Source organism: Caenorhabditis elegans, chromosome I (assembly GCF_000002985.6).
Source record: "Caenorhabditis elegans chromosome I".
NCBI classification, from domain to species: Eukaryota; Metazoa; Nematoda; class Chromadorea; order Rhabditida; family Rhabditidae; genus Caenorhabditis; species Caenorhabditis elegans.
The window spans coordinates 3786085-3806549 of NC_003279.8; the positions used below are offsets into that span (position 1 = coordinate 3786085).

The 20465-nt window shown below is 36.1% G+C and overlaps 6 protein-coding genes across 13 annotated transcripts; 3 read left to right on the top strand and 3 right to left on the bottom strand.

Moving 5' to 3' along the window:
• Positions 1-503: 503 nt before the first annotated feature.
• tppp-1 (Tubulin polymerization-promoting protein homolog) lies at positions 504-1412 on the top strand. Its single transcript, NM_058818.4, has 4 exons — positions 504-559; positions 710-856; positions 908-1155; positions 1200-1412. The coding sequence occupies exons 1-4, from the start codon at positions 510-512 to the stop codon at positions 1295-1297; spliced, it is 543 nt and encodes a 180-aa protein (NP_491219.1). The 5' UTR covers positions 504-509; the 3' UTR covers positions 1298-1412.
• Positions 1413-1951: 539 nt separating this feature from the next.
• On the top strand, positions 1952-2812 carry rpl-13 (Large ribosomal subunit protein eL13). 2 transcript variants are annotated; one of them, NM_001025846.6, is made up of 4 exons: positions 1952-2124; positions 2169-2334; positions 2385-2471; positions 2575-2812. In NM_001025846.6, the coding sequence occupies exons 1-4, from the start codon at positions 1958-1960 to the stop codon at positions 2776-2778; spliced, it is 624 nt and encodes a 207-aa protein (NP_001021017.1). In that variant the 5' UTR covers positions 1952-1957; the 3' UTR covers positions 2779-2812. The 2 variants fall into 2 exon arrangements, 1 of the variants encoding a protein (NP_001021017.1); NR_136367.1 differs by lacking the exon at positions 2385-2471 and having other exon boundaries at positions 1958-2124; positions 2169-2247; positions 2758-2778.
• A 412-nt stretch (positions 2813-3224) lies between these two features.
• ptr-2 (SSD domain-containing protein) lies at positions 3225-6713 on the bottom strand. Its single transcript, NM_058820.5, has 7 exons — positions 6279-6713; positions 6120-6216; positions 5451-6073; positions 5299-5399; positions 3724-4968; positions 3544-3678; positions 3225-3497 (listed from the first exon to the last, which is right to left on the bottom strand). The coding sequence occupies exons 1-7, from the start codon at positions 6709-6711 to the stop codon at positions 3330-3332; spliced, it is 2802 nt and encodes a 933-aa protein (NP_491221.1). The 5' UTR covers positions 6712-6713; the 3' UTR covers positions 3225-3329.
• A 1758-nt stretch (positions 6714-8471) lies between these two features.
• Positions 8472-11984, bottom strand: C32E8.9 (Ethylmalonyl-CoA decarboxylase). The gene is made up of 5 exons (NM_058821.7): positions 11951-11984; positions 11712-11882; positions 9435-9524; positions 9030-9383; positions 8472-8720 (listed from the first exon to the last, which is right to left on the bottom strand). The coding sequence occupies exons 1-5, from the start codon at positions 11963-11965 to the stop codon at positions 8544-8546; spliced, it is 807 nt and encodes a 268-aa protein (NP_491222.2). The 5' UTR covers positions 11966-11984; the 3' UTR covers positions 8472-8543.
• On the top strand, positions 10075-10630 carry C32E8.1 (RING-type domain-containing protein). Its single transcript, NM_058822.4, has 2 exons — positions 10075-10400; positions 10455-10630. The coding sequence occupies exons 1-2, from the start codon at positions 10082-10084 to the stop codon at positions 10598-10600; spliced, it is 465 nt and encodes a 154-aa protein (NP_491223.1). The 5' UTR covers positions 10075-10081; the 3' UTR covers positions 10601-10630.
• Positions 11985-12311: 327 nt separating the features above from the next.
• On the bottom strand, positions 12312-19655 carry unc-11 (Phosphatidylinositol-binding clathrin assembly protein unc-11; the record flags this gene model as incomplete). Of its 7 annotated transcripts, none has more annotated exons than NM_001375251.4 (10): positions 12313-13269; positions 13797-13942; positions 14108-14195; positions 14725-14886; positions 15751-15870; positions 16927-17419; positions 17932-18207; positions 18695-19008; positions 19310-19413; positions 19550-19653. In NM_001375251.4, the coding sequence occupies 10 exons, from the start codon at positions 19618-19620 to the stop codon at positions 13121-13123; spliced, it is 1923 nt and encodes a 640-aa protein (NP_001361960.1). The 7 variants fall into 7 exon arrangements, with proteins under 7 accessions (NP_491227.1, NP_001361960.1, NP_001361962.1 ...); NM_001375252.3 differs by having other exon boundaries at positions 12323-13269; positions 13797-13948; positions 19550-19655; NM_058826.3 differs by lacking the exon at positions 14725-14886 and having other exon boundaries at positions 12312-13269.
• Between the last annotated feature and the right edge of the window lie 810 nt (positions 19656-20465).

The window sequence follows — 20465 nt, forward strand, 5'->3', positions numbered from 1 at the left end:
TTTTCTCATTTCATTAAAGAACGCCGTTTGCCCTATCTCTCTTCACTTTCTCACCCGTTTCCTGCTAGTTCAAAACTTCACTAATCACCGTCCGAATCTCTTTGGCTCGTTATGCTTTTCAACTGACGGACGGCGCAATTAGGGAACAACGTTGGCGTTGCGCGAAGAATGAATAGATAATAATCTTGGCTCTCGCCCCATTGTGCTCTTTCTACTCCACACTCAGCTTCTGCCAATTCCTTCCGACACATGGGCTTTTATACTTCTTCTTCCTCAAATTGCTAAACAAAGTCAGAAATCGAGTGCAGATATTGCCGCCACGTGATTCTCTTAATTCTCTTATGCTCGATAGAGCTCCACCTATTTTTGATTTATGCTCTCCTCTCACGCAGTTTTCTCAACTCTCTTTGAATATTTCCATGTTTCCATGGTTGCCATCGAGTGCTCATTCTTTTCCGGTCGTTATTCCTATTTTCACTATACAAACACCTTTTATTTTTCAGAAAATCATGGCCGCTGCTGCTGGATTCAACTGGGATGATGCTGATGTGAAGAAAAGGTAAATTATTTGGATTTTAAATTATAAACTTTGCAAGAAGTCCAGTAGTTTACCGATTTCAATTTTGGTAACCAGAAAAAAATTAACAAAACATTGTTTTTCACACAGTTTCGAGTTAGAATTTCGCATCAAAACCTTTTAATTTTCTAGATGGGACGCGTTCACCAAATTCGGAGCTGCTACCGCCACCGAAATGACTGGAAAGAACTTCGACAAGTGGCTTAAGGATGCTGGTGTCCTCGACAACAAAGCCATCACCGGGACAATGACCGGAATCGCTTTCAGCAAAGTTACTGGGTGGGTTGAACTTTACTGTCTGCATCGAATTAACTAAAAAATTTATTATAGACCTAAAAAGAAGGCCACTTTCGACGAAACGAAGAAAGTGCTGGCATTTGTCGCCGAGGATCGCGCGAGACAAAGTAAGAAGCCGATTCAGGACGAACTGGACGCAATCACAGAGAAATTGGCCAAATTGGAAGCGCCGAGTGTTGGAGGTGCGGCGAAGGCCAATGCGGCCGGCGTTTACAGCCGTCTCACCGATCACACAAAGTATACTGGAGCCCATAAAGAAAGATTCGATGCCGAAGGAAAAGGTATTTGTAGAAAATGAATTCACGAAAGAAATATGTAATTTCAGGAAAAGGAAAATCAGGACGTGCGGATACAACAGAAAATACTGGATATGTTGGAGCTTACAAGAATAAAGATTCCTACGATAAAACACATGGAAAGTAATCAAAGATCTCTCTATGGACCAAATAAATGCACTTCTTTTTCTTTTCGTTTTGTCTATATTCTCGAATGTATAATTCCCAGTAATATCTTTGTATTAATAAATTTATTTATTTAACTTTTTTTAATCTAAAATTCAAAAGCAAATAATTTCAGTAATTTTTTGAATTAAATTAATTCCACTTTCTAGTTTTTAGAGATGATAAAGTAGTTTGAAGTTATGTACCATATTAAAAATTATTTTCAGAAAAGTTAAGTTCACTGAAAATACCACTTTCTTATTGATTTAACTATTTTAAATGGAAATATTCAATTTTATAGACTGCGAAACAAATTAGGCACACATTTTGTTCCTGCGTAAATCGACACAAGTACACAGGCAGGTCTCGCAGCGCTTGGCTGCCGCAGCCAATTCGTTGGCTGAGTATTCAACGTTGTAACACTGTGAAGAAGAAACCCATAGAATTTTTCTGAATTTTTTCTTTTCTTTTTTGATTCAATATGCTGATTTTTTAAATTTTCTCCCGGAAATTGTTTTAAAAATATCTATTTAAGCTTTTTTTCGCAATTTTGCGTTGTTATTGAGTTATTTTCTGTATTTCTATCGCAATTTTCATTAGTTTGAACTAAAATCGCAATTTTACTTCTTTTTTTCAGGGTACAATGGCTCCACGTGGAAACCAAATGTTGGGCAATGCCCATTTCCGCAAGCACTGGCACAAGCGCATAAAGACCTGGTTCGACCAGCCAGCTCGCAAACTCCGCAGAAGACAGAACCGTCAAGCTAAGGCTGTCGAAATCGCTCCTCGCCCAGTTGCTGGACTTCTCAGGTTAGATAGAATTAGTCTTTTCATTAAATATAGTTTCATTTCAGATCTGTCGTCCGTTGCCCACAGAAGAGATACAACACCAAGACTCGTCTTGGACGTGGTTTCTCTCTTCAAGAGCTCAAGGCCGCCGGAATCTCCCAGGCTCAGGCCCGCACCATCGGAATCGCCGTTGATGTGAGAAGAACCAACAAGACCGCCGAGGGACTTAAGGTATGTAATAAATTATTTTGCATGAAAATTAAATGTATACAATATTTTAGGCCAACGCCGATCGTCTCAAGGAGTACAAAGCCAAGCTTATCCTCTTCCCGAAGAAGGCTAGCGCACCAAAGAAGGGAGACAGCTCTGTAAGTTTTTTTTTGCATTTAATTAAGTTTGAAAGTATTTTTGAACTTAGTCGATAACAGTTTGTTAAATAATTCCTGCATAATATGAATATTGATTTTTAAGGCTGAGGAGCTCAAGGTTGCCGCCCAACTTCGCGGAGATGTCCTTCCACTTTCCCACACCATCACCTTCGACGAGCCACGCCAAGTTACCGACGCCGAACGCAAGGTCGAGATCTTCAGACTTCTCCGCAAGGAGCGTGCTGACAAGAAATACCGTGGAAAGCGTGAGAAGAGAGCCAGAGAGGCCGCTGAGGAGAATAAGTAAATTGTTGATTTTCTCTGTTCATAAACTTGTTATGAAAGTTAACAGTGACTTACCAACGAACAAACGAAATGCAAATAATATTCTAAAATACAATACGTCTAGTTTAAGTTTTTATTTGAAAACTTATGGTCAAAAGTGAAACATCAGAACGGGAAAGTTGATTTTGAGTTTCCGATTGTAAATCTTAAAAATTCTGTCGCTTACTATTAGTTTAGGTTTTCATTGTGATTTTATTCGCTACTTGAAAAATATTAAAGTTTAATTTCAAGAAACGCATATTAATCCTCAGCTTTTGGTAAAAATTTGTAGCACTGAGAAATAGGTGGCTGTTGGCTTAAATATCCAATTATCCGTTTTCTTATTTTTGACCGATTTGTTCTAAAAATGTCTCCTTCCCATTCTAGACTCACTGATAATGTTTCGAGAGTTAATAATATTTAAAATTTCAATTAAGATATTCATTCACATATATTTAAAAACAACGTAGAACATTCACAATATTCTACAAATACACGTATTCAATTAGTTAATGAGAGTCATTGGAAGAAAGACTAGTCTAGGTGCTCGGATTTAATAGAATTCTTTGATCTGTTGTGTACAGTTGGAGATTCATCGGTGTACTCAAGCCTATGCGGGAAGCTGATTGGTGACGAGGCGCGGAGCGGAGCAACGGTTCGCAAATCGAGTGGACTAGACGAGATAGCGGCGATCCTGATTTGCTGAAATATGGGAAAATGAGAATGTAGTGATAATTTCAGATCAAACCTTTTCGATTTTTTGAGCGCTGGGATGACCATGCGGTGAGCTAGGGATTATGCAACATCCACGTACGAATATTGAGAGCAATACTGGAAGGAAAACAAGACCATGGAGAAGACCGAGAGAAATTGAGAGAACGACCTGAAAATAGAAAAGTTAAAGAATAAAAAAATTGAAAAGAATTACCGTTTTGAAAAAAGTAACTATCATATATGCTGGAATATCGGCAAGAACTGAAACCGCGATAATTGTAGACATAGCTCCCTGAGACAGTGGCCATCCAAGAGCTGATAGTGCTTCTTTCACTCTACCAGCTGCTGTATCTTCTCTGGATACGACATAGCCATATGCAATGTGTGCAGAATAATCGACGGAGAACCCAATTGACATGATAATTGTGATCATTGATATAGCATCCAGATTCACTCCCCATAGCGTCATGTATCCAATCACTCCAAAATCGATGGAAGCACAAGCGAGAGCCACCCAAAGTGAGCACATTGGCTGTGGAATGAAGAGAACGGCAATGACGATCATCACCAAAAGTGCAATAATAATGTTTTGAACAGTGTTCGGAATAATTATAATGTACTGATCAGTGAACATCCATATTGGCATAAAAGTGGTCACATTGAACTCCGGCCATCGAGCAGCGACCTCTCTAAATGACATTGTAGCGTCGGTTTGGTCCATTGTTGTCACTAAATCCTTCATTCCTAGAATAAACCGGAAGCTTTTGACCATCGTTCCATTATCATCATCAGGCATTGGTCCCCAGTAGATATCCTCTGCCAATGGATTATTGGTTTTGGAAGCTAGGAAATGGTGAAGAAGGCCATAAAATGAGGAATCAATAATTTGAACTTCCAACTCTTTTTGATAATATCTCTCCATTTCGAATAACCAAAACTGCACAGATTCCATTCCAATCGCATGCTTACTTGTCGCAAAGTCAAGCACCATTGCATGAACTCGATCACGAGATGTATGATTTCTAAGATCGGGAGCATTATTTATCACAATTTGCACTTGTTGTCCGTATTTCCAAAAATATTTCTCTAAAAGTCGATAATGTGGAATAGCATACGAGTCCTCAACCAATAAATTAACTGGCTCCAATCCTTCCTTGATACGAGAGCATCCATAGCTGGCGCCGAGCAGATAGATCACAAACCAAACCATTGCAATTCCACGAACCACAGGATGCATCAGAACTGGAGCATACCATTCTCCGAAGAAACGAGAGGTCAGTGGTTGTTTGACATCGTGTGATGCAGAATGATCGGGCACACTTCCGAGATTGAATAATCGTTGGAATGTGCTCAGGGATGTCTTCTTTTCGGCAGATACAGCTTCGATGAGAAAGAGGGAATTTCGGCCGGATGCTTCGTGTTTCATAGCCAGTGCTAGGCATGCGGCAAAGAATGTGATCTGAAAACAGCGATTATTATTGAGACGCAAAATTTTGGTCCTGAAAAAAACGATTTTTGTGTGTTAGCAGAAATTCGCCACGTGGAAATATTACCCGGACGCGAAATTTTGCGAATTTGGTGCCAGGTCTCACCACGACAATTTTTGTCTTCAAATTCAAAAACATGCACTTCTTTAAAGATAACTTTTTTCATTTTTTTTTCAAATTTTTGTGATTTTATTCATTAATTCTGCTATTTTCTAATGGTTTAAATGAGTTTTTTGACGAAATGTGTCGAGACCGGGTACTGTATTTTCGGAACAAAAATCGAATCTTGGTATTATAAGCACCTGATATATAAATGCAAAGAAAATTGCGACTCCAGTGTATACACAGAATATTTGAACGGCTGGAATAGTTGTGATGGCGCCGACTCCAAAGGAAAGAACATCTGAAAAAATATTAAGATTGTGAATAAATATTCAATTTCAATTAGGGCTACCTGTGCTAGACGTGATAAGAATCGAAACTGCAGCATCTGCCAAACATTCTCCCATTCGTTCGTGCACTGTATGCGTTCTAGACGTTCGTCTCACAGCTGCTACCATCAAAAACATATTATCAACTCCAACAGCGAGCACGAGGAATGGCATGACACCAACAATGTCATTGTATGGCATTCCCATCAATGACAAGAATCCGACGCCAGTGAGAATAGCGATTCCAGCACTGACCACTCCGAGAATGGAAAGAATCGGTTTAGAGAGAACCCAATCGATTGAGAACGATCCGTCGATGAAGCTCAGCGAGCAAAGTGTTGAGAAAACGATGAGAAGGGTGATGGAGATTATGAAGCGAGGAATCAGTGTATCCGCATTTCTCTTAAGCTCATCTGCTAGAGTTTGAGAGTGGAAGTAGGTGATAGAGATGTATGGATCTTCTGGATACTGGGTGAGCATTCTGCCGAGTTCTAGCTCCCATTCTCCCGAAATATAGCTCATTTCTTCTGGGTGAAACTTCAGATGATAGATCATGAACCAGGCTTTCGCTGATGCAAGGATATCTGTCTCATTTTCTCCTTTCATTACAGTGACGCCTCCGAGACTGCTTCCGATATATCCTCCTCTGGAAAATACGAACAAAAATTGGAAAAAAAAATATCTGAACATACTCTGATCCGAATCGAAAATAGGGGTAAGTAATATTGAAGCCATGATTGTGTAGGTCGGAAAGAATATGTACATGCTTGTTAGAAGGGCAACCGCCATCTGAAAAATATGAAAATTAGGAAATTTTTCCGGAAATGATGACACTCTCGAGCAATACTAACTTTTATACTGTAGGCACAGGTTTTTGTAGCTGTAATAGTGGCCATTGTGAAGGACACGAACTCTTGTTTGAATATATTTGTCGAGTTGATAGACTGCGTTCGCAAATTTTGGATCAAGAATATTCGAATCGTTGCGAGCAAGCGCTGTGACTTGAATTTCTCGACTTTGCGTCACAGCTCGTCCCGGAATATAATTATTGTCGGTGAGTGGCCATTTCTCATGAATCGACATTCGTTCCATCTTGCTCTGAGCGCCGAGTGGTGTGAAGAGGTAAACGGCGTCGGAGAGTGGATTCAGGTGGAGAAGTCCGACTCCCATTGCGGCGGTGAAGAGTAGCGGGAAGACGAAAAATGGAAGCGGATGGTCACAGATCAGGAATCCGAGCTGTCGGAACAGCGACGCCGCACGCCGCTCCACACAGTCCCATGCCATTTCTGAAAATTAATAAATTAGAGTATTTTGGCGATTATTAGAAAGAAACAATAAAAATTAAGAGAGTGAGATAAAAATGCAGAGGAGATTTAATCGAGGGAAGGAAGAAAGGAAGAAAGACTGACTCGCACTGTTTTATAGTGGGCTACAAACTACAGACTACACAGGCTACACAGTATTTATCCGGAAATAATTATTGGCAGGTGGCCCGGTACAGAAAAATGAGAAAGATGAACTAAAATGAAGGAATTATTGGAGAAAATTAAAACAAAAAGTTGAGAAGAAAAAATGACTACAGTAACCCGGAAATGCAGATTGTGTGCATTTTTTCGTCATGGTGAAGTTTAGACAAGGAATTTAAATTAAATTTAAAAATTAATTTTAATTTTGAAAAATGCCGTTATTAAATAGACAAAATCACAAAAAACAAGAAAATTAATGAATTAATAATTTCTGCAAACTTTTGTTTTCATTTTACAACTGCTTTAAATGTGAACACGCTCTGAAATTTCGAAAAAAAAAATTGAAAATCACAGAAAAGAAATACGAGGAAACTTTAAAACATCTTGTGGTTCGCTCACGAAACCCAAATTTGACCGCCGAAGACAAGACAAAACCAACAGGAGTAGATCAAAATAATAGATCAAGACGAAATAAATATAAGAAATCAAGCAGTCGATTTGCTGCAGTCAGAAGACGATCTCCGCTGTCCGCGTGCGTCATCGGAGAGGCGGATACCGGTCTTTCTTCTGCGGTTGTGTCATCAGATGAGGGTGAAAGCTGTGAGGGGAATAAGAAAGGGAGACAGAGAAAAGAGAGGGATAAATTCGACTTTCGGCATGATGATGTTCGCCTCTAAATGCAACAGCAGCGATACCGGTCCATTTTTCGCGCCTGTCTGGCATGGATTATTGGTAGAAAATTTCGAGAAAGTAATTCGTCTTGAAGGGAAAATATTTAATTGTCTAAATTGAAGAAGCCTGCAGTCCACTTATTTTTCTTTAAAGTTTTGAACTTTGGGAAACTTTCGATGAAGCTTGGATGAAGATTCTAGATTGCGCCGCGAAAAAACATTAAACAAATTCTTACGTCACTTTTTTCTATATCTGTTTTACAAAAATATCTCCTAAAGCAATCAAATTTGTAAATAGGGTTCTGAAGACGAAAAGAAATGGGTTAAGAGTCGTTAAGTCGAGAATGGAATCAAATTGAATGAAAAACATTTACATTGAGTAGGATATTTGAACAACGTTATTGAGAAAAATATAGATATTATGGGAACAAAAAATTCTGAAAATGCGTACTGCACAACATATTTGACGTGCAAAATATCTCGTAGCGAAAACTACAGTAATTCTTTGAATGATTACTGTAGCGCTTGTGTCGATTCACGAGCTCTATATTTATCGACTGAATAACAAATTTGAGAAAAAAAATTTGAGAAAATCTAGGGAAAATAAATTATTTAATATCGAAAATCGAGCCCGTAAATCGACACAAGCCCTACAGTAGTCATTCAAAGACTTACTGTAGTTTTCGCTACGAGATATTTTACGCAATACACATTCTCAGATTTTTGTGCTCCCGAAATATCGTAATTTTGCTAAAAATTGGCAATTTCAAAAGCACATGGGATTTTTTGAGTGGGTCTCGTCACGATCTCAGTCATAGAGATCGCTACAAATGCCAAAGTTCACAGATTTGTTAATTTTCATCTAGACTTTTTTTCAAGTTTAATAGTATTGGAGAAATAAATATTTGGATTCAGAATTGTTCATTTCTCTAAAAATAGTTTAAAATACAATACAAAATTCTTTCAAAAAAAAGCAAAATTATTTCTTGACGACCGCTTCGAGTTGTTTCTGAAGTGCATTTCGATGAGTTTCCCCGTTCCAGACGGCTTCCAGCACTTGTTTTTGCTCCGTTTTTCCTATTTTTACAGCGTTCAGCATAGCTTTCTGGGCTCTTGTCACTTTCAAACCAGCGCTAGCCACTTGGTTGATGAAGTTCTGAAAACATATTTCAATGTATTATAGCAATGGCGCTCCACGGCGAGGTAAAAATGCTCCGCCCCCAAACGTTGGGTCTCGTTAGGTATTGACTTTTTTCTTGCATACTTTTTCCGTTTTAAACATGTTTTTCATAATAATGGAAGAAACGGAAATTAATTTTAAGAAAAGACGAGAATAATTGAAAATGTTCGAATACCTAACGAGACCCAACGTTTAGAGGCGGAGCCTTTTCATTTGCCAGTGGAGCGCGAATGCACCTCGATTTTATGGGATTTCTAGGCGACAAATGACGTCACAGTTCCGTACCTCAGCTTCATCTTCACTTTTGTACACATAATCCACATATCCTTGATCCTTTGCTTCCTCAGCTGACATAACATTTGCCCGTCCCATTGCAGCTAATGCTCGTCCTCTACCCATAATTCCCTCCATATATTCGGCACCTCCCCACGACGGAACAATTCCCATTTTCGATTGAAAAAATGCGATTTTCGAGCCAGAATGAGCAATTCGAATGTCGGTCGACGAGCAAATTTCGGTGGCTCCGCCGAGTGCGTGGCCATGGATTTTCGCAATTGAAATAGCTGGTGATGAGTGGAGAAGTGAAAGAATTGATGACATGTACTCGAACATTTGGACGCCAAGCTTTTGGTCCGAAATCTGAAATTTAAACATTTGAAAGTTGGAATTTAAAAATTGGAATTTCATTACATCTTTGATAAGACCCAAATCAGCACCCGAGCAGAACGATTTTCCAACTCCCGAAACAACGATAATTGCGTTTTGATCATCGGAAAATAGCTGAAAAGTGATATTTCAGGCATTTTTACTACGGTCTCGCAACGAAAAAAATAATTTCAAATACGACTGCGCAAAAACATGTGTGTTTTAAAGTACAGTAACCCACTATATTGTGAAAATTTATAAAATTTAGCGAAAATTTATTTGCCTACTGTAAATAGCGCTTGTGTCGATTTACGGGGCTGATTTTCGAAATGAATTTTTTTCCGAGTAGCGACAGCGATATTCCATTTTCCTTCGTTCCAATATATTCTTTCAATAAATAAATTATTTCGATTCGTTTCGAAAATCAAGCCCGTAAATCTACACATGCGCTAAATACAGTAGGCGTCAAATATGTCGCGCAATACGCATTCTCGAAAGTTTTTGTTCCAGTAATAGTTGTACCTTCGAATATTCCAATATAATTGTGTAATTTAAATTTAATAATTTTTGATCTTCCCGTGAGAGCGTGTAAAATTAAAAAAAAAGGAATTTTTAAATAAATGAAATTGAGAGAGGCCGTGTAAAGCCGTGTAAATACGTGATGTTAAAACGGAATCAGATTTTTCAAAAAAATGAAGCAAGAGGATTGCAGAAGCAAGAGGATTGCAGAGCAAGTAGGACACGATGCGGTGCCAGTGAAAAAAGTTCCTTGGGAAGAGCAACAGTTGATGAAGAAAGTGAAGCGTCTGCAATCGGAGAACGAAAAGTTGAAGGTGCAGCTGGATGATATGGTGGATTGTTTTGTGGAAACGAAGGAGGCTCTTGAGAAGGAAAAACGTGTGACGGACTTCCTGAAAAAGGCGATTTCCGATCTCAAAACTCTTCCGATTGAATGTGAGATTTGTGCAGTACAATATGGGGATTCTGGAATGACCGTGCCTCGTGTTCTGCGTAAGTCTGCCAATGCAACTCATAAAATAATGATATTATTCTTATCATATTCAGCGTGTGGCCACACAATTTGCACCGAATGCGCTGGAAATATTATCCAAAACAAGATGATCCGTTGTCCATTCGATAGAAAAGTGTACAAGTTCAATAACAAGACGATCGAGAATCTGCCCAAGAATTTTTCTCTCATAAATCAGTAGAAATTCGAATAAATGATTTGAAAAATACTGTGTAGATTGATTCTGATTCTGAGATTCTTAAGGTCTTCGCGCAAAACTACAGTAACCGGTATCACAATAATTTCAAGTTCAGCCTGCGTAAAAACATGCGTGACAATTAAATTAGTACAGTAATCACGGGGTTCTGGCCTTTATCATTGAATTTTCGCGCTCCATTGACAATCGCCTGCCGGACAACGTGTGGAAAAGTGCCGTGTACTCCACACGGGCAAATACATCAATTTTACAACTAAAAACGAGCCGCGACGCGACACGCAACGCGCCGTAAATCTACATAAAATCTCTTCGACCCAAAATGGCCTAGTTCGGCAAACTCTGCCATTTCGATTTATGAGGGAAGCCAGAATTCCGTGATAATAATTTACCATATTGTTTCAAATTTTTTCTATTACGGGAACACAAAATTCTGAGAATGCGCATTGCGCAACATATCTCTTAGCGAAAACTACAGTAATTCTTTAAATGACTACTGCTGCCATTGTGTCGATTTACGGACTTGATTTTCGAAATGAATTTCTTTAAGACATCGATATTCCATTCTCATCTGTTTCCTCGTAATATTTGCTAGTTTTTTCTCAAATTTATTATTCAATCGATAAATAAATAATTTAAATTCATTTTGTAAAAAGAGCTCGTAAATCGACACAAGCCCTACAGTAGTCATGTCATTTACACGTGGTGTGAGAGTGTCCCATTTCGGTTTGATCTACGTAGATCTCGAAAATTTCGAGAATTTAGATGCAGACTTCTCAACTAGTGGTTAAGAACGTGCTGACGTCACATTTTTTGGGGTAAAAAATTCCCACTTTTCTTGTAGATCAAACAGTTATGAGACAGCCTGACACCACGTGCATTTGAAGAATTACTGTAGTTTTCGTTATGAGATATTTTGCGCGTCAAATATGTTGTACAATACGCATTCTCGGAATTTTGTGTTCCAGTAATATACTCAAGCATTTAGTATTAAAAAGTGCTGGAGAAATCGGTTGCTGCACTTCTTAAAGGCGCACACTGTTTTGCTCGGTCTCTACCTCTAATGCATCAAATTTCACGCGCAAATTCAAAAACTTGCCTCAGTGTGCTCTCCAAACTGCTTCATCATTTCTCCAGACAAACAATTATTCTTTTCCGGGCGGTCCAGAATTACGTCAAGTCTTGTTTTCAGCTTCTCGTTTCGCTGAACTCGAATCGCACCGCCTTGCCATGATTTAAAGACTTCCAGCAGTGCTGCGGATGGTCTAACCTGAAAAAATTCAATTCTAAAGGCACATAGTCGTGAATCACGCAATATTCAAATTTCGAAGAACATACCACTTTTCCAGACATTTTTGTCGCTCAGTTGCCCTGAAAAATTAGAAAAATCTTTTTATTTTTAGGTTATAAGCGGTTAGTGAGAAGAATAAGAATATATTTTCCCTATTTTTGAGTCACAAGTCGAAGCCCCGCCACCAAACGCAGGGTCTCATTAGGTATTGGCGGAAAAACAAGAAATTCAATAGTTTTCTTGACAGTTTTAGAATCCAAAAAACCGGTGCAAAATTTCATTTTCCTACAATTTTTGTACAAAAAACCGTACAACAAAGACCCCGCCCCTAAAATAGGCGGGGCTATGAACCATTTTGTGGGCGTGTCTGGCGGTAGATTTTACAACAAAAAAGTATGACGTGAATCGAGGAATCTACGAATATTTATTGCATCAATTGAAAAATCAATCTATCATCGCTTCTTGGCAATAGAGATAAAGTTGCAAAATTTCAAAATCTAAAAAAAGGAAGGATGGAAAATAATTTAATTTATTGCTATGAAACACGAGCGCTTAAAATGGGAGAGCCGGGGGGGGGAGGGGGAGTCAATAAATAAATATATAAAATTCAAATAATTAAATAGGACACAGAAGCGTGCGTTTTGCAAAATAAATTTTTGGGTGGAAAGAATGAAACAAAAAATGCCGCTAGAGACTGGAAGACGCAGAGATAGAGATAGGGGGAAAACATCACTGATCTGACGAAAATTTGGCCGAATCTGAAGAATTTTGGGGGGTACATTGTATCTAGAGAGCATGAAAAATTATGACAATTCGACCGAAGAAAAAGGCAATTTACTGGAATATATATTCTAATCAAGGGTGACGTCGAAAAATTCTGATTTTTCGGTATTTTGGGGTAATTGAAAAATCGAGAAAAAAAATCGATTTTTCCGAATTTTTCAATGCAAAAAAACGACACATTTGATTGCAATATACTTTGACTATTCAAAAATTTTGAAAAAAAAAGGTTAAAAAGGAATACTAAGTGATTTCAAATTGGAGTGGCACCTGGATTTCGCTATTTGATTAGTTTTGCACAATCTACTGGAAATTCTAAAATTGGAGAATCTTGGGGGATATCAAGAAATAGAAATAGGCTATCATTTTGTTTTTACATTAAAAAAAAATAAATCAGGGAATGTTACGAGAGAGATAGAGAGAAATAGACGACTAGACTATAATCCAAATGGATCGGCTGAGGCGGCCTGGGCCTGTTGAGCTTGTGCAGCGTTCTTTGCAGCCATCGCTGCATGAACCAATTGAATTTGGTGTTGCTGTTGTGGTGGAACAGGTTGTCCGTATCCATATTGTTGACCGTATGCTGCTGCAAAAAAAATAAGATTTTGAAAATCTACCGAAATATAGTGCCAGACACGCCCACAAAATGGTTGAATTCCTATTCTAGGCGTGGGGCTTTTTTGTTTTTGTTTGGTATTATTTAGACCAAAAAATAAACCAAAAACTGCTCACTTTCTCGCGGTTTTTTAATAAATTTAAGTATAAATTTTTTTTGTTGGTTTTTTGGCCCGAAATCCAACCCAAAAATGTTTTGCTATTTTTTGTCCAAAATTATTTTTCCGCTTATCCAAAAATTGCTGGAATATGAAATGTTCCACCGATTTTTCGATTTTAAATAAAACTGAATTTTTTCCAGAGGTTTAAATTTTATATTTTAGTATAAAATAGGTGTATGAGCATATTTCGAAAATGAAGCAAAAATTAACAAAAAATGCTTCAAAATCGATTTTCACATTTAAAATAATCTTGAAATATTGTGAAAAATTAGATAAAAATTCAATTGTTCCGAGATTCTAATTTTAAAAAAATTCCTCGTTTTTTCGATAAACTAACCCATCGCAGGATTCCACATTGGCTGAGCACCAAATGGTTGTTGATACATTCCCATTGGAGCCGTATACATTGGCTGAGGAGCCGACGTTGCTCCAAACGGATTGTTTGAGACGGCAGAAGTTGTGGTATTCCAGCCGGCCGGTGCTCTGTAACTAAGATATTTTTAGGCAAGATTTTTCGATTTTCTTTAGAAATTGTGAAATTTTGTAAAAGGTAATATGTATAATCTAGCCCTAGTGGTTCGTTCGTGTCGTGAGTCACGAAAAAAATTGCAACAAAAATTGCATTAAAATTGACAAAAATAATCCTACCCCTGCTGATTCAATGACATTTGTGCAGTCATTCGAGCAAGATCATCTGGATGAGCATTTGGATATCCGAATGGAGCAGCTTGATGACCTGGAATTAATATTTTAATTTTTACATTTTTTTGTTCAAATTTGAAGTCATCTGAAATGTGGGGTGGTTATGAAAAACTGTAAAACTGTATTAATGTTGAAGTAGAGTTAATGAGTTTTTTTTTGCGGAAATAGACTGAAACTTCTCAAAAATTTACTTTTCTCGTTAAAATTTAAAATTTCCCAGAATCGTTTCATTCGGCTGGAATACAATTTTTAAATGAAAAATCTCCCTCTATTGCATATTTCGGACGGTTCAAACTCCCAAAACATGCGATGAAAGATGATTTTTCAATAAAAATGTATTCCAGCTGCTACGACTGAAACAAATCTGAGAAATTTCAAATTTTAACGAAACTTGGCTCTTTTTTCTGTAAATTTATAAATTTTTGGAGAAGTCTCGATGCTAAATTTGGTCGCGTCGGACCAGTTTTAGTATATTTCAGAAAAAATTCCCTTTTGTTATAAAAAAAGAAAGCCGTGTATTTTTAGCAACAAATCGAAAGGTAAGTAAGTGTGAGTTAATTCACCTGGATCCCCAAACGGTTGTGCTGAAGAAGCAGCAGTAGCTGAAGGATCAGCAAAAGGATTGATAGGAGCTGGAGCCCCCTGAGATGCTGGTGGTGGTGGGACGGGCGGCGCATTGTGCATTTGTGGTGCCGCGGGAGCAGTTATAAATGGGTTTTCGGGCTCTTAAATTGCCACACTTTCTATTTGGTATATTTCTAATTTCCAGAGGTACAACGAGAAGATGACGACGTCAAGACGGAGGAGAAAATATTCAGAACCACCAAAACATGCTTTTTAAAAGTTATTTTAAAAGAAGAAGCCAAAATTGAAAAATCCCGGAAAAAAATAAATTGAGAATTTTTGTTTAGAGGTTGAAAATCGAAAATTTCGGTTTTTAGAATTTTTTAAAAGCGCTTTTCTAAAAAATTTAAATCGAAAAGATAATTTTTTAAACGTTTTTTGGCGTTTTCAGAGGCACATTGGAAATATTTTTTTAAAGATTGAAAAACGTAAAATTTCAATTTTTGATATTATAGTATACGTTTTTTTAAGAGAAAATTTAAATGTTTAATTTGAAAAAATCTAAAACTTTCGAGTTTTTAACAACTTTTTGGAGTATTTTAGAGGAAAAATAAATGAATTATCCGATTTTTTGATATTTTTTTTTAATTTTTGAAAAATTCCTAGGTAAATATAGAAATATCGAAAATTGAATTTTATGTAAAAAAAAATTTTTTTTTCAAAATTTATTAAAGTGTCAATTTACAATTTTCAACAAAAAAATTCCGCCTATAATATTTTTTTTATAAAATATAGAAAAAACGACAATTTTCGTTTTCTAATTTTTCGGAAATATTTTCGACTTTCCCCGATTTTTTAAAAATCTTTTTTTCTTATTTTTACCGATATTTCAGCGCATTTTTAATAATTTTTTCGATTAATTTTTTATTTTTTTCCCCAATTATTAAGTTAAAAAATTATTATTTTCCAAGCAAAAAAAACCACACATGCAAATCAACACACACACACACAACGCCACAACTCACCATTTGGAGCTTGCGATTGCATTGGAGGAGCTTGATGAAGGTTCGCATAGAATGGTGCAGCTGAATGTTGCGGTGCTGGTTGAACTCCAAATGGAGCCGAGTGTGCTGCTGGTGGTGGCACTAAAACATAGGTGAAATGAAAAAAAAAACAAAGGAAGATTTGAGAGAAACATAGATTGTGGAAACAAAGGGTTAAATGTTAGTGAAGCAATTAAATTTTAAGGCGAAATATTTTTTTCTGATTTTTTAAAAATATTCAAAATTACCAACAAAAAAAAAGAATTTCATAACGAGACATTTCAAAAAATTATTTATTTTCATGACTGTTCAAAATAGCTTAATTTCAGCTAAAATCCCCGATTTTTCAAGCCTATTCTGCATATTTTTCATCGATTTAGGTACATTAAACGAAATTTAGCAGCCATCGGCTTAAAATGAGGCTAAATTAACGGAAAAACCGTAGGATAAGTGACAAAAGTAACCGAAATGGAGAAATAATCAAATAAAAATTAATTTCCGGCCGCAGAAGCACATGAAAGTTGGCATGATTAGGAAGAAAATTGAAAAAAAAACGAAAATCGGAAATTTTTCGATTTTTCAGATTTTTTTTGTTTTTTTTTAAATCAACATAAAAAATTTTATAAAAACAAATTGTTTTGTAAATTTTAAAAACATTTTTTCGATTTTCTCTGGAAACATTTTTTTAAAAGAACGAGAGAAAAAAAATTCGATATGAGAGAGAAAAAAATTTCGATATTTCGATTTTTTTTCTACTTTTTCGAAAAAATCTTAAATTTTGGCGATTTTTCATATTTTCAGAATAAAAATAGATGTTTTTGAAATGGTTTTTACAAAGTAACTTGAACAAAATTTTATTAAAAAAAGTTTCTAAATTTTTTTTTGGATTTTTCGATCTTCAATTTTTCAATTTTCCCTGAAAACCGTAAAAAAAATTTATCGTAAAGTAGTCTAAAATTTTGGCAATTTTTATTCTTTTTAGAAGACAATTATGTTTTTTTTTTAACCAGCATAATTTTATTTAAAAAATATTTTTTTTTCAATTTTTCAATTTTCCTATGGCATAAAAAATTTTGTTAAATTTTTTGAAAAGTCTCCTTATGAAATTCGATCTTTTTCTGAGGCCAATTCCTTTAATTTCGGAAAATTTCAACGTACCATTCGTTGGGAAGGCACTTGGAGCTGCAAAGTTCCCAAATGGATTCGTCACATCAGCCGTTTGAGGAGCTGGAGCTGCCGATGATTGGAACATATCCAAAAGATCCGGCTGAGCAGCTGATGTAGCTGGAGCAGGTGCAGCCGAAGCGACATCATTTGCGAATGGATTTGCAGAATTAATCGATTTCTTCTGATCTTCAAACTGTCTCAATCTCTCTTGTTCCAACTCAATATACCGTTGTCGTTCAGCGTCACCAAGTGCCGGTTGTGGTTGTTGAGAAAATGCGAATCCAGTGGTGAATTGATGTGGTGCAACATGTTGTTGAGTTGGTGGTGGAGCTTTTCCTCCTTCGAGATGGATGAGATGAGCTTCAAGTGCTTCGAGAAGACTCGCTGGAGCACGTGTCAAATCTGGAATCTCTCCACGGTCGATTCCGACGGATTCGGCGACGCGAAGGAATTCGGCAACTTTGTCGAGTCGGGTGAGGAAGGACTGCAAAATTTTTGAAAATTATTAGTTTTTAGGGAAATGAAATTTTTAATATTTTTGTGTTCTTCTTAATTTTTGACATCGAAGCTTCTTAAATTGAAAAAAAAAAAAAAATCTGCATAAAATCCGAAAATTAAAAAATCAAAAAGCCAGATTTTATTTTACAAAATTGAAAAAAATATCATAAAAATTTTTAACCGATTTTTCCGATTAAATCGGTTTTTTGTAACTTTCTGAAATGTTCAATTTTTTTTATTTTGAAAAAAAACATTAGAAAAATCTGAATTATTTTTTAATTCCCGCGCAAACAGGATATATTTTTTATAATTGAATTTAAGAATCATTTATCAAATTTTCATAACTTTTTCCCGCAAAAAAAAAACTAAAATCTGCATAAAATTCGAAAATTCAAAGTTTATGTAAACTTGTTGTGCTGAAAATGTCTGAAAATTTGGAAAATTAAGTTTCAAAGACCTCTTTTTTTTTTTAAATTGAAAAAAAAAGTATTTTTTTACCTTATAAGTATCCAAAGCATCACGACACTGCTTCTTGTTCATATCAAAGTACTTTTCAAGCACATTAATAATTCCATCATTATAACAAGCAAATAATCGAATCAAATCACGGAAAAGAAGAATAAATGAGCAATTGATAACTCCATTATTCAGCTCTGAAGTGGTCACTGAAAACTCCAAAAGTGCATCGATTTGATTTTGAAGAATTGGAATTGTTTTGAGCAACTTGTCAGTGTGCATTGTACGCAAAAGCCCATCTTCACGACCGCGTTTCACCTGAAAATTTCATATTTCGTCAATTAGTAGAGTCAAAAAAAAATTGCTTTAAATAACTGTTAAAAAATTTATAACATTTTTGATGATTTTTTTCAAGTTTGCAAAAAATCTTTTTGAATTCCCGCGTTTTTTGCAATGCTGATTGGGTTTTCATGATTTAAAAAAAATTTGATATGAAAAACAGCTTGTAAATTTTCAGACAAATTTAATTGATAAAAACTATATTATCAGAAAGAAAAATATCAAAAGGCCTAAAAATCGATAATTTCACATTTTTAAAGGAAAATTTTTTGAAACACTGACAATAAAAGCAATACCAAGATTTTAAATTAAAATAATTATCGTTTTTTTTTTTTCAATTTTTGCAAAATTATAATTTTTACAGTTATATTCGATCTATATTCTGCCATTTAAAGCCACAAATTTACTTTATTTACTTAGCTTTTAATTTTTTTTTTGAATTTAGAGAATATATTCTCCAACATACCTTGCAGAAATCAAATGCACACATTCGATAAGTATTAATCTTCTCGCCAATGTACTTTGCGTACCGTCTGACATGTGTAGACATATCATATCCGCCGGCGCCTCCAACCTTATCCACGAACGCGGTCAAATTGAAAGTCGTGTTACATGAGGCTAGATATTGCGAAAATCGCTCATTTCCGTAGCACATAATGTTGTGAATTGTGATGAGAGCCTTGTAAACGACGGTCCAATTTGGATTTTGAGTCCGTTCGATTAGAAGATTGGCCATTGATGGAATCGAAACATTTGGCTCATTTGTGCAGTGAAGGAGGTCTGGAATTATATTCGTATACTCAACCTGTGGCAAAAAAAACTAATTTCGAGAGCTAATTTCAGCGAAAAATTTCCTAATTGCCTACTTTGCAGCTGCTGGAAATTGAATTTTACATAATGTTTGATTTATTTTGCAACCAAATTTAGCTCTAAATGTGGCTAAATCAACAAAATTAAGTGAAAAATCAGCAAATTTAAGCGACAAACTCAAACCAGGACAATAATTAATTAAAAATCAATTTTCCCACAGCTGTGACATGCAGAATTTCAGATTTTTGCTTTAAAAAAATCAAGAACTAACAATCCAAATGCTTTTTCTTCGGGGCCATAACTTCTTCGGTAGTCGCCTTGCATATTGTCTTGCCAAGTTGGCTTCCAGCCAAAGAGTGCTTTGCAGCTGTCAATCTGAAAATTATTTTATACATTTTAACACTGATTTTTTGAAATTTTTGAAAACATACACTTTTATTTTGAATTTAGAACAATTTTGTTCTTGAAAATTCGAACTTAAAACAAGAAATCGAAAAGAAAAATCGCTTACCGGTCTGAAATAGTCTGCCCGCCGGTTGTGAAAGGCATCGGTTGATGCAGCGCTTTCTCGATAGTCTGCATGTCGAGCAGCAAGGGGGGTTGGCGTCGGTCTACCTGCAGTAAGCAAACAAAATCAGGTGCATTCAATGCGTCAGCAGTTACGGAAGAACGTGAAAGTGATCAGGTAAATTGGGGGAAACGGAGAGATGCAGGAACCACAATCACAAAAGAGTTTGGCAATTTTATTGATTTTTGTGCCAAAGAACATTTCCAAACACATCGTTTTGTGCCGTTTTTCGAGTGGAAATTGATGTGAATTTGTGTGATTGACAGTTCTTTCTTTTTTCGAAACATATTCAATCAAAAACTGAATTGATTTCCTTGTTTTTGGAAAAAATGACGAAAAAATAAAATCTCTGAAAGTTAAAAAAAAGCGCTTACAAACACTCGTCGAGGCCTGCGCCTTTAAATGTAACTACGGTATTCGTGGTGAGACTCAAGGAATGAATTAACCGCTTGCGCCTTCAGATGAAGTACGGTATTTACAATTATTGATTAAAAATGATCATTTTCTATTTTTGAGCCATTTCTTTTTTGGCTCTGAAGAATAAAAGTGCAAGTTAAATTGTTTTTTTTTTCAAAAAAATAAATACAAATAAAAATTCCAATTCTGAATCATCAATTCTTTTTCAAATTTTTCTCATTTCCGCAGGGATTTGCCAAAAAAGAGAGAGAGATTTCGAAACATAAATTTATGTTGCGATCAAGTTCAACAAAAGATTAAACTGGAAAGCACAAAAATAAACGTCATTTCATACATTTTATCAGAACTTTTCCTCAAAAATGCCAAAACTGCCAAATAAAAGGAGCTGTGTGTGGGGGTATGGCCCCTCCGAAAAAAGTAGACAGCGTAAAATGAGAAGAAG